Below are 15,051 nucleotides of genomic sequence, written 5' to 3' on the forward strand. Positions count from 1 at the left end.
CAAATACACATACACATTGACAATCTTCCTGGGAGTTGTTGTTAATATAAGAGGTTAAACATTATGTGCAAGACCGGACCAGGGCGTCCTTACGTGACAGAACAGCAAAAGATCTCGTACTCAGGTAATCAACTATGGGAGAAAAAAAAACGACAGAGCATCAACTTCTTCACGGAATTCCAAACATTGATCCTCAAGAAGCGATATGAGCTAGCTTATCGCTCAAGCCAAGCTAAAGGCAGCCAAAGCACGACTCAGATTTGTTGAGATGGAATCTGACTTGAAAAGGAAACAAGCTGTACTGGATCAACAGATGGCCCTTGACGAAGCCAAAGTGAAACGCAAAAAGCTGAAGTTTCAGTAAATTTAGAGTAGCACAGCAACGAGAAACAGCAGCACTTGAAGCAGAGGCAAATGCTCTCGACCAAGAATCTCAGCTATCAAGGAGTTTGCTTCCAGATACAGAACCTGCAGATCCTTTTAATAGAACAAAAGCATATGTCGAGCAAGACAATCGTGTAAGAATGTGTTCTACCAACACACACCATATTCAGGATACATGTGATTCAAATGCAAATAAAGAAAATGACAGATATAGTGTACCTCATCTAGTTGAACCTATCAGAAAGTTAAACCCAGAAGCTTCCTCCTTCACACCAAACAACTCGGTCACACGATATCTCCTGAAGAAGGACTTACTGCTTTCTCGACTCTCAGCCTTTGATAATCGACCGGAAAGCTACATGACATGGAAAGTATCATTCAAGACAGTGATGAGTGAACTAGATGTTTCCCGTTTTGATGAGCTTGACTTTCTGTTAAAATGGAGTTGACCAGAGTATAAGAGACATGTTTTAAGCATAAAGTCGGCAAACATTTCTGACCCATTACGAGGTCTACAGAGAGCATGGGGGAGACTAGAGGAATGTTTCAGAAATGATAGAGTCGTCATTAAAGAGAAGACTGGAGACATTCCCAAAGCTAACTGCAAAGGATTCAAAGAAACTCTATGAACTGTCGGACCTAGTTTCAGAAATTGAGACCATTAAGAGTGATGAACGAATGAAATCACTGCTTGGTCATTATGACTCCTCAACTGGTGTGAACCCCATTGTATATAAATTGCCGCACAATCTCCAGGAAAAATGGACATCCTCAGCGATTAGATACATGAACGAACATCATACAGCATATCCACCGTTCACCCACTTCGCTGAATTTCTACGAGAACAAAGTCACATCAGGAATAACCAAAGTTTTCTCTATGAAACAACATTCATCAGGATGGATACAAATGTGTTGACCTATGTTCAGAAAAACTCTGTTGTTGTGAAGAAAACTAACACAAATCATGAAGTTCAGAGCGCAGTTAGTAGAACTGAAGATATTTCTGTACCTGGAAAGTGTCCGATACACAATACTGACCATCCTGTGAATAAGTGAAGAACCTTTAGATCAAAGAGTATTCAGGAAAGAATAAAATTTTTAAGAAAAAAAAGAATATGTTTTCGATGTTGTGCCTCAACCACTCATATCAAGAAAGATTGTTAGGAGATAGTGTCATGCAAAGAATGCAACAGTAGCAGTCATCCTACAGCATTACATATCGATATGCCATCGGTACTTCATACAGCTGCATCAACTCACAGCGAGGAGGCTCCAATTGACAGTACTTCAAAGTGCACTCAGATATGTGGTAGATTTCCAGGAAAATCTTGTGCTAAAATTCTGTTAGCCGATGTACATCTGCAAGACCGTCCTGACAATCGTGTGCGTGCATACATCATGCTAGATGATCAAAGTAACCGTACTTTAGCCAGTTCACAACTCTTTGATTCACTCAGAATTGAAGGACAGGATGTGGAATATATACTTACATCATGCGCAGGAAAGGAACGAGCTCTTGGGAGGAGAGCCTATGGCGTAGTAGTGGAATCGATGGATCAGAATGTCAGACTTCAAATTCCTGCTGTCACTGAATGCCGCTATTTTCCTAACAATCGCGAGGAAACTCCAACACAGGAGGTAGCTCAGAACTACACTCATCTACTTGACATTGCCCAGTATATTCCACCCCTGGATGATAGTATGCAAATTTTGCTATTGATTGGAAAAGATGTCATTGCCCAGTACATTCCACCCCTGGATGATAGTATGCAAATTTTGCTATTGATTGGAAGAGATTTCATTCAAGCTCACCATGTTCTGGACCAAAGTATTGGACCAGATAATACCCCCTACGCACAAATACTCCCATTAGGATGGGCCATCATAGGTGAAACCTGTTTAGATAGTTCTCACTTGCCAGAAGAGATCAACAAAAACAAACATTTATGTGAAAAACAAGACATTCTACTGTCTGAGAATAACTTGTTCAGGAGAACGGAAGATGATGAAAAACCTGGCTGTCTGCAAATTACAGAGCATTCTTAGAAACTATGAGTTCCGAGTTCAAAAGGGACAAAGATGTCTTTTGGACCGCACCACTGCCGTTTAAGCCAAATCGTCAAAAGCTGCAGAACAACTATGATTCAGCATTGAAAAGAGCCAAGAGTTTAGACAGACGCTTGGAAAAGAATCCCTTGAAGAAAGAGCAGCTTTTAGCATTCATGGAAAAGATGTTTCAAAGAGGCCATGCTGAAAAAGCGCCACCCCGTATAGAAGGAGAAGAATGCTGGTTTTTGCCGATCTTTGGTGTCTACCACCCAAGGAAAAAAGATCAAGTACGGGTAGTATTCGACTCAGCTGTGAAGCATAATGGCGTCTCCTTGAACGAAGTACATGTATTATGTTCAGACCTAACAAACAGCCTCCTAGGTGTGTTTCTTCACTTCAGACAGGAACCAGTAGCCATTGTTGCTGACATAGAGCAGATGTTTTATTGCTTTAAAGTCAACGATGAACATCGCAATTATCTTAGATTTTTCTGGCATGAAGAAAACGATTTTCACAAACCTCTTGTTGTATATCGCATGTGTGCATATGTTTTCGGAAACACAGCCTCTCCGGCGATAGCTACATATGGCCTTAGACTTGCAGTAAATCACAGTTGTCTTGGTTCTGATGTCAGGGACTTTGTGTGTAAAGACTTCTGTGTCGACGATGGACTCACTACCTACTGCTTCAAAGAACACAGAAAGCACTGTAAGTTGAAGGAAACTTGAGACTTCACAAGATAGCTTCAAACCGAGATGAAGTCATGCAAGCATTCACATCTGAGGACCTGTCAAAAGATTTAAAGGACCTGGAGTTTGGCAATGAAATTCTACCGGTCCAACATACTCTTGTTGTTTTGGTTTTTTTTTTTGGAATCTGGAGGCTGATTCCTTTTTGTTCCGCATCTCAATGTTGGGTCAACTCCTTGAAAGATGTACATTGTTTAAGTATCCTGCGCACTTACCTTTCTGTGTCGTGGACAAATGCATGCAACAAATCCGTACACATCTTCGCAGATGCATCCGAACGGGCAGTAGTCGCTGTTGGATACCTTGTATATCAGAGCGAAAATGGAAACATGGAAATGGGTTTCATCTTAGGGAAGTCAAAGGTTGCAACAAAGCATGTTCACACCATCCCAAGGTTGGAACTTTGTGGTGCAGTACTTGCAGTGGAAATAGCAGAATCCATTGCTACTCACCTAGATCTTTACATTAAGGACTTAACATTCTACACTGACATCAAAGTGGTTCTGGGTTACATTCAAAATGACACTAGAAGATTTTTACACATATGTAGCCAATCGAGTTGAGAGGATAAGAGCGTCCACCCGACTTCAACTGTGGCGCTATGTGTCGACAAACCATAATCCAGCAGACCAGGCAACACGCTCTGTAGCAGCTTGTGAAATGCAGGACAATCCTTGGTAAGTAGGACCAGCCTTTTCTCTGGACGAACATGTTTCTACACAGGATGCGCATGAGTTACAGAACCCAGATGAGGACAAAGACATTGTTAGAGTTATCTTTCTTTAATTATTGATTTTTCATTTTAGAACTTTCTTGTGTTTTTCGGTAAAATTGTCATACGAAGCCCGCCATTTGTTCATGCGGTTGAACACCGCGTTCTGTATTTTTTGCTAAGTTTAGCCTACCACAGAGTAAGTAATGATTTAAAACTTGTTCATTATTCTGTAAAAAAGATGATTTCAACATGTTTATAGCTTTTACAGTAAAAGCAAATAAATTTCCTTTCAATAATGTATGAAATGACTCTTAGAGATTTTAAAATCACATTAACGGTTTGTAAAACATCACCATCTTATAACACATTTCATTGCCACCATTCTCAGTAGAGTTTGTTCATTGGCTTTAAGCATCACAGTGAAAGGTTTAGTTCAGAAGGAATTAATCTTCGTAAGATGTTCTTCGTCAATTGTTTTTAAGTGAAGTGTTTATCTTTTTTTTTCTTGAGAGATGTAACTCTTTTTGTTTTCAATATTGTACTACTTTACTATTTTAATCTCTTATTGTCATCTGCTCTTCTAAAATCTTTGCCGATTTGATTTAGTATTTATCAGACTTTAATCCAAATGATTATATTCGATAGATGTGACAGTAACAGTATTATATATTTATACATCGCTTACATCAAATTGTATTGTAAAACGCCTGTAAAGTTTAAACAAAAATATATTTTAGAACATAAACGCTTGAAAAAAAGCAAATCCATCCAATTCAGAGGTATCATAAGATTTTTATCTATAGAAAACAATTCTCAGTATAAAAAGTATATACACTTAACTTTAAACGTGAAAGGATACCAATCGAAATTTCGTCGTTTCGTTCTTTCAGAATTTTAAAAAAATATTGATAGTAAAAGCTTAATCGATTAATGTTGCTACACTTTTGTTCATACTCTTGAATGTCTGAAAATTACTTTAGATTAATGATCAATACCTTTGTACTTGGGGATAGGGGTTATATTTTTGGTGAAGAAAGATGTGTATATGAAATTGTTCAAAGCCTAATTTTGCTCTGTAACTCTTGTCATCATGATTTGATAGAAAGAAATTTGTACACATCGTTGATGATTTTTATTGTGATTGTATAAACATTTTTTTTATTATATAAATACCAAAAAAAAGTTTGATTCATTTTTTTCAACGTTAAGAAGATATTTTCCAATATAGAAGGTACGGGTTCTTTATATTGCATGTGTCTAAAGATAGACATGCACATTTTTATTTTCATTCACAATCATTTTTAAATTAATGCTATTTTTCTAAGGATTTTTTAGATACAGTCAACGTAAAAAGAAAAAAAATCATCTCGCCCCTGTTTATAAAGCTACATTAAGAATAAAGTGTAAACCAGTCTGTTAAAACCATCAATTTCCATGATCAGTTCCTTTAACATACACATCATCAATGCACTATATAAATCGATAAATTAATTAGAATACTTTTTCCTCACGGCAGGGTCACCTAAAATAATGAAAGATTAATATATCAATATGTATAAATTTATATTCATCATTATTTGTCAGAGTTACCCGTATAAAGCGATACCGAAGGACACTAATGTTTGCTTGTGCGATCCATCCCACCAAATCAATCTCTAACCAATTTCATACAACGTTAGAGATTCGCAATAAGGGATCTTCCCTTTGATGTTTTCTCCACGTTATAATTAGTTTAGGAAATGAAAGACGTCAGTGGATTACTTAATAGGAAAGTATTCTTTTATTAAGTGACGCATAAGAAGTATACTGACTTTGGTTTTAACTGAAGATAAGATGTAAAAGAGATTTTAAAAAAAATGAAATTTAGGACGTTTGGTGGTGGATTTGTTTTAATCGCTGTCCTATGGAATACAACAAAATATGATGGTACGTAATTTCTTAATTTACATGTACATGTATATTATTGATGTACATGTAACATGCAAAAAAGTACAAAATATCAGTTAAGACCATTAAAATAGGAGTTTAGCTAAATTATTCAATATATATATTTATCATTAATTGTGTTATTTCAAAATTATATATTTTGTTCAGTTATCACTGCGTTTTGGTGGTTTTGATAATCAGTTCCTTATCTGAAAAAAGATAATAAAGCATTTATTTGTAAAACTAAATCAAAAACAAGATTGTTATGTTCTTCAAAAGATACGATTTGTAAGTATGATGACCAGTTATCACTGCGTTTTGGTGGTTTTGATAATCAATTCTTTATATGAAAAGAGATAATGAAAAAAAATTATTTGTAAAACTATATATGCCGCAAACTGTTCATAGTTGTAACGTTTTAATACTAAAGTGATATTGATTATTCTGATTATGTTGCTAGTTTTAGGAAATGGAACCGATTTTTTAAATGTCAGATATTTTATGATAAAACCCACATTGATATTTAATTGGTCTTGCCATGATTCATCCTTACAAGTCAAGGGTTTCTGATTTACACATCTCCTTCCATTTGAAGCGAAGAGAACCAAACACCATTGGCTAGAGAAGAAAGACCTGATTCAACATTTATAACTTTAAGATTTAAGAATTTATTTCAATATTGAAAGTTGTACACATAGAGACATATTAAGAAGTACAAAATTCAAACAGGCTTTTTTTTAGCTTTTATATTATTATTTCACAATTTTCAATTTTAAGAAATATTTGCACATTGTATTATTTTTATATTACTTATAATAATGAAACATATACTTATAAGTTTATTTGAGGAAAAAATGAAAACAAAAAAGCCATAAAAAAGTTCAAATTAAAAACCCACATAAAATAATATCATTTTTCATATAGTTTGTGGAATCGAGGCACCCTTTGTAAGTGCATGGACGCCTATGGCATCTGACGGGACAAGCCCTGTTGTTATACCCCACACATTAGGGGAAGTTCCCGCAAAAGTTGATGTCCAAGTAAAGGTAACATATAATGGAATAGAATATATGTTTCCTGGGATGGGGTCTGCGCCTAGGGACGACGATTTGGCCGCTGATTACGGAGGAGTTGGATACCTGTATAATGAATTGGAAGTAAAGGTATACGTACCTGTGGCAACAAATTCAGGAAATGGACCAGGCTGGGCGATAACAACAGGTTTGGCCATCATGAGATATGTTACAGTTTCGATACTCAAGCTAAGTAGACTGTAAAATTCTGCAAATTAGGCAACGTTTCTTTCAGACCAGATATTGTTATCTATCTTGCTGATTTGGTTTTTGTACGTTTTATTAATTATTTTGTTTTTCAATTAGTGTTACTGCTGGTACCAGCTTCAATACTTAATACCTAGCATAAAGCAGCAAAAACAAAAACAATTTACGTAATGTTAAGTTCTTACTGTTTTACGATTATTTTCAAACACCACGTTGACAAATCGTGGCTGATCGGTGGATTTCCTTATAACTTATGCCTAATGCGAGTTCATATGTCTTGATACGACTTACACACATTTTCAGATTATGCAATCTGATACAATGTCATTTTTCGTTTAGTTACGATATCACACATTCTAATAAGATTGTCCAGATAGGATTTTCAATGAAAGCTCGACCTGATCCGAGCATCAAGCCACAGGTGTTCTGTTGCGATAGGTTATGATAATGAATTTATTCTCGATCAACCTCTAAAGTGGTCACGACTTCGCAACGATTGGACTTCGGGTGACCATAATGATACATTGCAAGCGCAGCTCAGTGTGGTGATTATCTTGGCCTAAATTGATACAGAACACCATATATAAATATATATGTTAATGTATTTTAATAGGTGTTATTTCCGTGTATGCGATATATAATTTTGGTATTTGATATATAATTAGTTCATATTTTTTGCAACTTATACAATATTTTCAAATTAATGATCAATATCTATCAATTGTGAGATTTGTTTTAAAGAAAAAAACATTCTGATTCTCCTTCTTAGGCGGTGCATTGTATGCAGGTCCTTTTGTTGGATCATTTACAAGCTGTGACGTCAGAGTGAGAGCATGGAAACTGTCGTACTGGCCTACTCCGAATTTTGTCGGATCAGCACCCATTTCAAAATGTAAATATTGTTAAGCATTCTGGCAATACTATCATGGACAAATATTTTTTTTAATAAAATCAACATTTTAAAACCGTTAGCAATTAAAACCAGAAATGAAGATACAGTTGAATCGTTACAATTTTCTTGATTGATCAATCTCTTTATTTATTTATTTTTTTAAATAAAAATATCATGTACAGTAAAAGATGCAATGTACATGTTTTTAAGTGTATTTCAAGAACACGTGTATCAAGATTGTCAAAGTAGATATTCTAAGCAAGAGATTTTACATCAAACATAAATAAACTTCTGTATGTACAGATATATGTTAAAATATTTTCGTTCAAGTCCTGTTTAATATTGTTTCATTTAATTGATCATGACATAATCCAACCGAATAAAAGCCAATCAAATCCCGGGTATTTCATCCATGAATAAAACAATGAAATAGTTGTTAATATTTTTTATGAACCGACAGTGAATTTTACTTGCAACAGCCCAACTTTAGGACAGTCATTCATGAATCAACCTGTTTTCTTTTAAAACCCAAATGATTTAGCTTTGGTATAGGTAGAGACGCAATAAAGTAAAACACGATAAAAAAAATTCTTTTGTCATATTGTTTCCAAGTTGTTACGTATATATTCTAATTTTAGCTCTTTATTTAATGAAGATAAAAAAATATTTAGTCTAAAAATAGATATGGGCATCAATGAAGACATAAAATTGAAAATCAGATGACACGTATTTTAAATGAATAATTGCTGTTATAGTCCTAGGTGAAGCAAATGTGTCTGTTTGACCCTACTATTTCAGCTTCACCATATGCTGATGTACCACATGGTCTCGGAGTTTACCCGGATTTTGTGACTGTTCAGCTAACACTGTCAGATGGATATGTGTCGGAAGCCCAAGGTATTATAAAATGCCTTTTATTTGATCTATTAATTGTCTGATGATGAGAAATATAGCCATTGTCGGACAGGGTTCAAAGGTTTATAGGACATGGTGTTTAAATCAAATCGATTTGATTCCTCCAAATATTTACTCTTTTATATTGTTTAAAAATTCTCTGTCGTTTTTCTTGAAATGCAGTTCGTATTTATATACCTTCATGACCTCTTTTCCATTTAGAAAAAATAACTACAGATTTTATAAAAAAAATATTTAATGTTGAATATGTTTTGTGCTGTTCTAAACTGATTTCGTTACTCATTTCAAATAAGTTTCAAAAAAATTTCCTTTGTTAAATGCATAGTGACTTGCACGTTTTTATGTTATGATTTGAAATTGGTAGTTTGTAAAATCAATTTCATGACAAAGTTATTACCTATGATAAAAAATATTTCCATTAACGCACATGGCTTAAAGGTTTTTAAGCCACAATGATTTAAAAAATCGATTCGATGCTTCCAAACAATTACTCTTTTCTTAATTATCTTTTTTTTTCTAATTGCAGTTCGTATTTCTAATCTTCACAACCTATTTTTAATATTACAAAAAACTACATATTTACATATTTTACAAAAAAAATATTATATAAGATATGTTGTTTTTTTTTTTTGTTATTTCAAGATGCTATAATTAGTCTTTACAAATAAGTTTCAAAAGTCCCCTTTGTTATATGCGTACGTACCTGTACATTTCGATAATATAATTTGGGAAGGTTAGTATATCAAGCAAATTTCATGACATAGCTATTCCCTACTTTTTTATTGAATATTGTTCAGCGATGTATTTGACAGTGTTATAAAGAGTTGGATAATTAAAAGTCTATATTTTTTACAGGAACGACTACGACGACGTCTGATCATAGTACGAAGTGGGTCAACTCCTGTGGGACAATATTTGGTGTCACTGACTCCTCGGTCACTCTCTGGGCGGCTGCTGGAGCAGGTAAGAGAATGAATCATGTACTGTATATATTTATTTTACAAACGTTAAACGTACATCATCACAAGGAAAAGATTTAGTGGATATACATTTTGTTTATTATTGTAATTGTTTCAATCTTCTCTGTAGAACCCTTTCGTTTTCTGGGTAGCATAGGTCGGATTAGAGGAAGCCTAATATATTGTAATAAAAAAATTCCAACGTTATCACGATGAACACGGTTTAAATAGTTATAATAAACATTTCTGTTTAAATATGCATAGCTGTCCTTCTTTCCTTTTTCTAAATTTCGTAGTTAAATTTTGAGCTACGAAACATCCAATTCTTAACAATATAAGACAATATTTTTCTCACTCAGATTACTCTAATTATATCAGTTACAATTTTTTTTGAATTTAATTTTATTATCTATTCTATTTATGCTTAATCGAACCAGTTTTAAGACATAACAAATCAGAAAATAAATAACTCAAATTTTAAACATGACAATTGTATAAATGTTACAGATGACTTTGTCGCTTGCTTCAAAGATGGCTGGGGTACAGAGGATGTATCGTATAGTTCAGCAAGCGTAGACATAAGAGCCTGGGTACTTACCCCTTCAGAGGTCATACAAAATGATGTGTATCCATATACACAAAGTGTGACGTCATTGCCAACGGAACTACAACTCACCTCTTTATTTCATAGCGACTTTCATATTGTTATTGTGGAGGTACGTTCAAGGACATTATGTGTGGTGTTACTCTGCTTGAAACAATGCACATTTTTGCTTACTATTAAACCACATATAAAGAATAGTTGATACACTCTATTTATAAATTCATTTATAAAATTTTCTGGAATGTCTTATCCTACTTCAAAGTTCACTTGTACCGTAGCTGCATATTCTGCAAGCAGTTATTAAATACAGATGAAACAAACAAAAAATTTCAATATTAAACACTATAAAATGACACATACAACATAATATAATATACGTGCTTTGTTAGACAAAAGACAATTCCGTCGCCCACGGTCGTGCTTTTTACGGTGCTGGGTCTGCCAGCCAAGGAGAGTTGAATGAAGCATTTGGAGGGACTGTGTATGGATACAGCCAATCACAGGCCGTTTTATGGACTTCTGATGTGTCCTATGGGAAACCAATTTACGTCGACGGTATATGGGGTGGTGGTACAGACCCTCTTCAAGTGTCTGATGTTCTTATAACTATCAGAGTAATTGCAACTGGAGCTCTTATAATTCCTGTAGGTAAGGGTCATATGCATAGTTGCAATTGGTAAGACTATTTTTTAAAACGTCTGTCTTTGCGTATTTTTGTAAAACTTCTGTTGATAAGTACCTTTGAGGAAAAGTTTCAAATTCGAATAGAAAAAACTTTGATGTATATTAAACATACGTATTTATGTTTCATTAACCAGTCTATTGAATAGCTACATATCTTGTTACAATAAAACATTACCAGATATATACATGTAACTAGGGATGAGTAAAGATTTTGAATATGTGCGATTCACTGTTCAGTTCAAACAACTTTAAGTTAGAAAAAAAAATATAAGAAGGTGACAATAATCTTACATAACGATTATCGTATCTTATGAGTGGATGTTTTTTTTTCAGTCGCATGTCCTCCTCCACCGTCTATTGCCGATGGTTATTATGATTTGAGTAACGACACAGTCCAGTATTTCTGTAATGAGGGTTTTTCAGCCAACCAAACAAAGAGTATATTTAATTGTAACAACACCATTTGGGAGAACATCACATTTTCTTGCGAAGGTAATGTGTGCTTATCATTTTTCTATTATTGGTTGCTATTACTTGATCTCGACTGCTCTTGATTAAATTATTCTTTATTTACATTCATTACCAGTATCAAATTTGGTGAAGAACATAAATTAATTCAATTGCCATTTCACAACAAAAATGCTAGATATAATACTAACATTGATTAAAGGCATTCGTCTTTTTTATTCTATTAAGTAGACATGCATTCCATCTACAGCTTATTGGATAAGCATTTGAAATTTAGTTTAATTTACTTTTCCTTAATCAGTCTAGAAGTCCGTCCAAGCACAGTTTCATGCTCAGTAGTGAAAACATTGACATTAACAGCTGCAATTTCGAATGATTTTGTTCAATATCATAGCGTTAAACCTTTCAAAGACTTGTTTTAGTTAAACATAAAATAAAAGCGTTCCTCAATTTTAAACTTTAATTTTTGTGATAAAGCAACAGCTATGACGCAATTTATCTTGAATACAGATTACCCGTTTAAAAAGAAAATCTCATTTAGGAGAGAATATTCAATGCATGTCAATAAGAAACAATGAGTAATGGTTTTCATCCTTCAAAACATTCTCGTTACATGGATATATTTAGATGAAGACTCAGATTCAGCTCATGTATTATGTGTGAATGTCAATCAAAGTACGCCTTGCATTCGTTTAATCTTTCCAATCCATAGTTTGTACCAGTATTAAATGTAAGCAATATAAATTATCTATTTCTTTAGCTTACTTAAAAAGAAAATCAATTGTAAACCTTTGAAATAAGGATCAATCAAAAGCATGTTTTGCAAACATCGCTGAGTGAAGATGATTTCTTTGTTTAAATTAGTAGACGTTATACATTATCCGCTTATTTTTCCTTTTAAAGACGTTTAAACCTAAACAACCATAACTTCATCATAAAAAGTAGACCAATCTTAATAACTGGTGTAAACCTTTGAAATATGAATCCAATCAATGGCATATTATTTTTCAAAAATCAATGAATATTAAACAAACAAGATATGACAATATTATCCCACTGTTTGGTGTTTGTTTTCTAGTGATGTTGTGTCAGGAACCGATCACCATTTCTAACGCTGTACATGTATCTAATGGATATCAGAACGGAAGTCAGACTTTGTATTCTTGCATACAGGGATACGCTGGAAATATTGGAAACAGGATAACAACCTGTGATGGAACACACTGGTCAAACACAACCTTGACTTGTGGTGAACAAAAATTTTTCTTTATGGTCAGAAACTAAGGCCCATTACTCTACATCTTTATTGTATCACTGATGTTTTATTCAAAGGCGATGGTTCTGAACCCAGTGTACTTTAATGAATCGAATGTTCATCGCGTATATCTCCACTTGTGTCTATTCATACTAAGGCCAATCTATTTAAATGTTTGATAAATCAACATTTTGCTAACTTTTACTTACATATAGTTGCATTTCATCGAAGAATTATTGATGCATCACAAGAGGTGATTGACTCGAACATACAGTGATTATTCATTGTTTGTCCTAGAAAATAACATTTTTTTGCATACACTTACACATGAAAAGCTCAAATTCAGATTGAATGCGGTAAAGATATACACTGAATCTAAAACCGGAATTGTTTTATAAAACTTTGTTAAAATTCAGAACATACTAGTTTCATGAATTTCGACTTCGCTGTCTAGTTAATGTTGGGGAACAATTTGAGATACCAAAAGGCAAGGATTCATAGTTAAAAAAAAACCCAATTGTCCATTAAAATGCAGAGCAACTTTTCAATTTAAATTCTGTAAAATCCTCGATACTTAGAAAATGTGTTATGATTGGTATCATGAAAAAAGCTTTGGGCGAATAATTAGGAAAATATTAATTTTATTGTATTTTAGAAAACATAATATCGAAGTCTTGTGGACTTCCACCTTATATAAAGGATGCGTTCCTGGAAATAGAAAACGATACTGTTACTTATCACTGTCGTGAAGGCCATATTGCGAACCAAACAATGAACACAGCACACTGCATCAACGGACAGTGGACACAACTCTCATTGGGATGCATAAGTAATTTTTTTTAATTTTTTTCTTTCATTTCGGTTCTCTTCCAAGGTTTTAAGGTTTTGCCTGCTGTCCAATTGTTTTACTTGATAATACATGCATCTGGTAATTATGTTATAAAAATGCAAAAATGTCGTTTTAACATTTGAAGCAAATGAATGTATCATTAAATAATACGAGTGATAATTCAAATATAAGTACATGATTACCAGGTGCCACAAAGATTTTCAAACCAATTTAAGACTTGCATACTTATATAGATACAAATTGTGGCACTCCGCCCATAATACCAAACACTTTGAGACTTAGCAACGGGTTCAACAACGAGAGTGTGACATTATACTCTTGCAACTCAGGATTTTCCTCAAACGGTGAAGATCCAACAATATTCTGCAATGGAACTCATTGGTCGATTACCCAGTTTAATTGTTTAGGTAACACCTGTACCTTGAAAAAGTTTACCCTTCATTCTCTTTTTATGCTGTCATATAAGGGTATACAGTGTACTTTGGATTAAGCTTTGTATTCGTTTAAAAAGAAAACCATAATACAGAATTTTACAAAATAAATGCGGAGAGGATTTAGATTTACACTGCCAATATTCTTAAGTATTTATTTTGAAACGTAATTAAATATAAAAATTAAATATTAAATATGTTCTTGAAAACTATTTTGCATAACATTAACAATATTTACTTTTGTATTAGCTGACATTAATTGTGGTTTTCCGCCAAACGTGTTAAACGCATATTACGGAGTAGACAACAACACAGCTACGTACCAATGTCTTCCTGGATACACGGGGACAACGAAAAATAATACCATTCACTGTAATGGAACAGTTTGGAACACGCCAAGCATTCAGTGTTCAGGTAAAACGTCATGAATATATAAAAACAGAAACACTTAATATAATGATCACATTTATTAACAATTTCATACAAACTTTTTTTCACAGCCATATTTTCAAAAAAAGTATATTCATGACAGGAAATTATTTCAAAAAATACCAGTAAGGGAATATGCCAAAACGTTTCATTTTCAGAAGAAACATGTGGTGATCCTCCAGAAATTCCAAATGCTATAAGCGTTTCTGACGGATATTCAAATAGCAGTATTACATTATACTCGTGTTTGACTGGGTTCCTTGCCAATAGCGAAAGTCCAGTTACTTTGTGCAATGGAAGTCATTGGTCCAGTTCAACGTTTCAATGTTTAGGTAACTTTATTGCGTCATGTAGTTTGAAAGATTTAAAAACTGCCTTGTCGTGTGTTAAGTAATAATTAATAAAACTGCCAAACTTCTCTTGCAGGAAACCTTAACTGTGGATTACCCCCTGAATTA

General features: G+C 33.8%; 1 protein-coding gene across 1 annotated transcript; it reads left to right on the forward strand.

Moving 5' to 3' along the window:
- Positions 1-6,759: 6,759 nt before the first annotated feature.
- LOC128185149 (uncharacterized) lies at positions 6,760-14,223 on the forward strand. Its single transcript, XM_052854822.1, has 10 exons — positions 6,760-7,047; positions 7,876-7,998; positions 8,797-8,895; positions 9,769-9,876; positions 10,380-10,588; positions 10,866-11,124; positions 11,494-11,652; positions 12,707-12,877; positions 13,539-13,712; positions 13,967-14,223. The coding sequence occupies exons 1-10, from the start codon at positions 6,792-6,794 to the stop codon at positions 14,221-14,223; spliced, it is 1,815 nt and encodes a 604-aa protein (XP_052710782.1). The 5' UTR covers positions 6,760-6,791.
- The last annotated feature ends 828 nt before the right edge of the window (positions 14,224-15,051 follow it).

This window comes from Crassostrea angulata, chromosome 5 (genome assembly GCF_025612915.1).
Source record: "Crassostrea angulata isolate pt1a10 chromosome 5, ASM2561291v2, whole genome shotgun sequence".
Lineage (NCBI taxonomy): Eukaryota > Metazoa > Mollusca > Bivalvia > Ostreida > Ostreidae > Magallana > Magallana angulata.

What these genes read in the sequence shown, in the direction of transcription:
- LOC128185149 (XM_052854822.1), top strand. Translation starts at nt 6,792, where the DNA reads ATGGCATCTGACGGGACAAGCCCTGTTGTTATACCCCACACATTAGGG. An exon ending in ATATGTGTCGGAAGCCCAAG is followed by an intron (nt 8,896 to 9,768) that starts GTATTATAAAAT and finishes TATTTTTTACAG; the next exon opens with GAACGACTACGACGACGTCT. An exon ending in ACTCTCATTGGGATGCATAA is followed by an intron (nt 13,713 to 13,966) that starts GTAATTTTTTTT and finishes ATACTTATATAG; the next exon opens with ATACAAATTGTGGCACTCCG.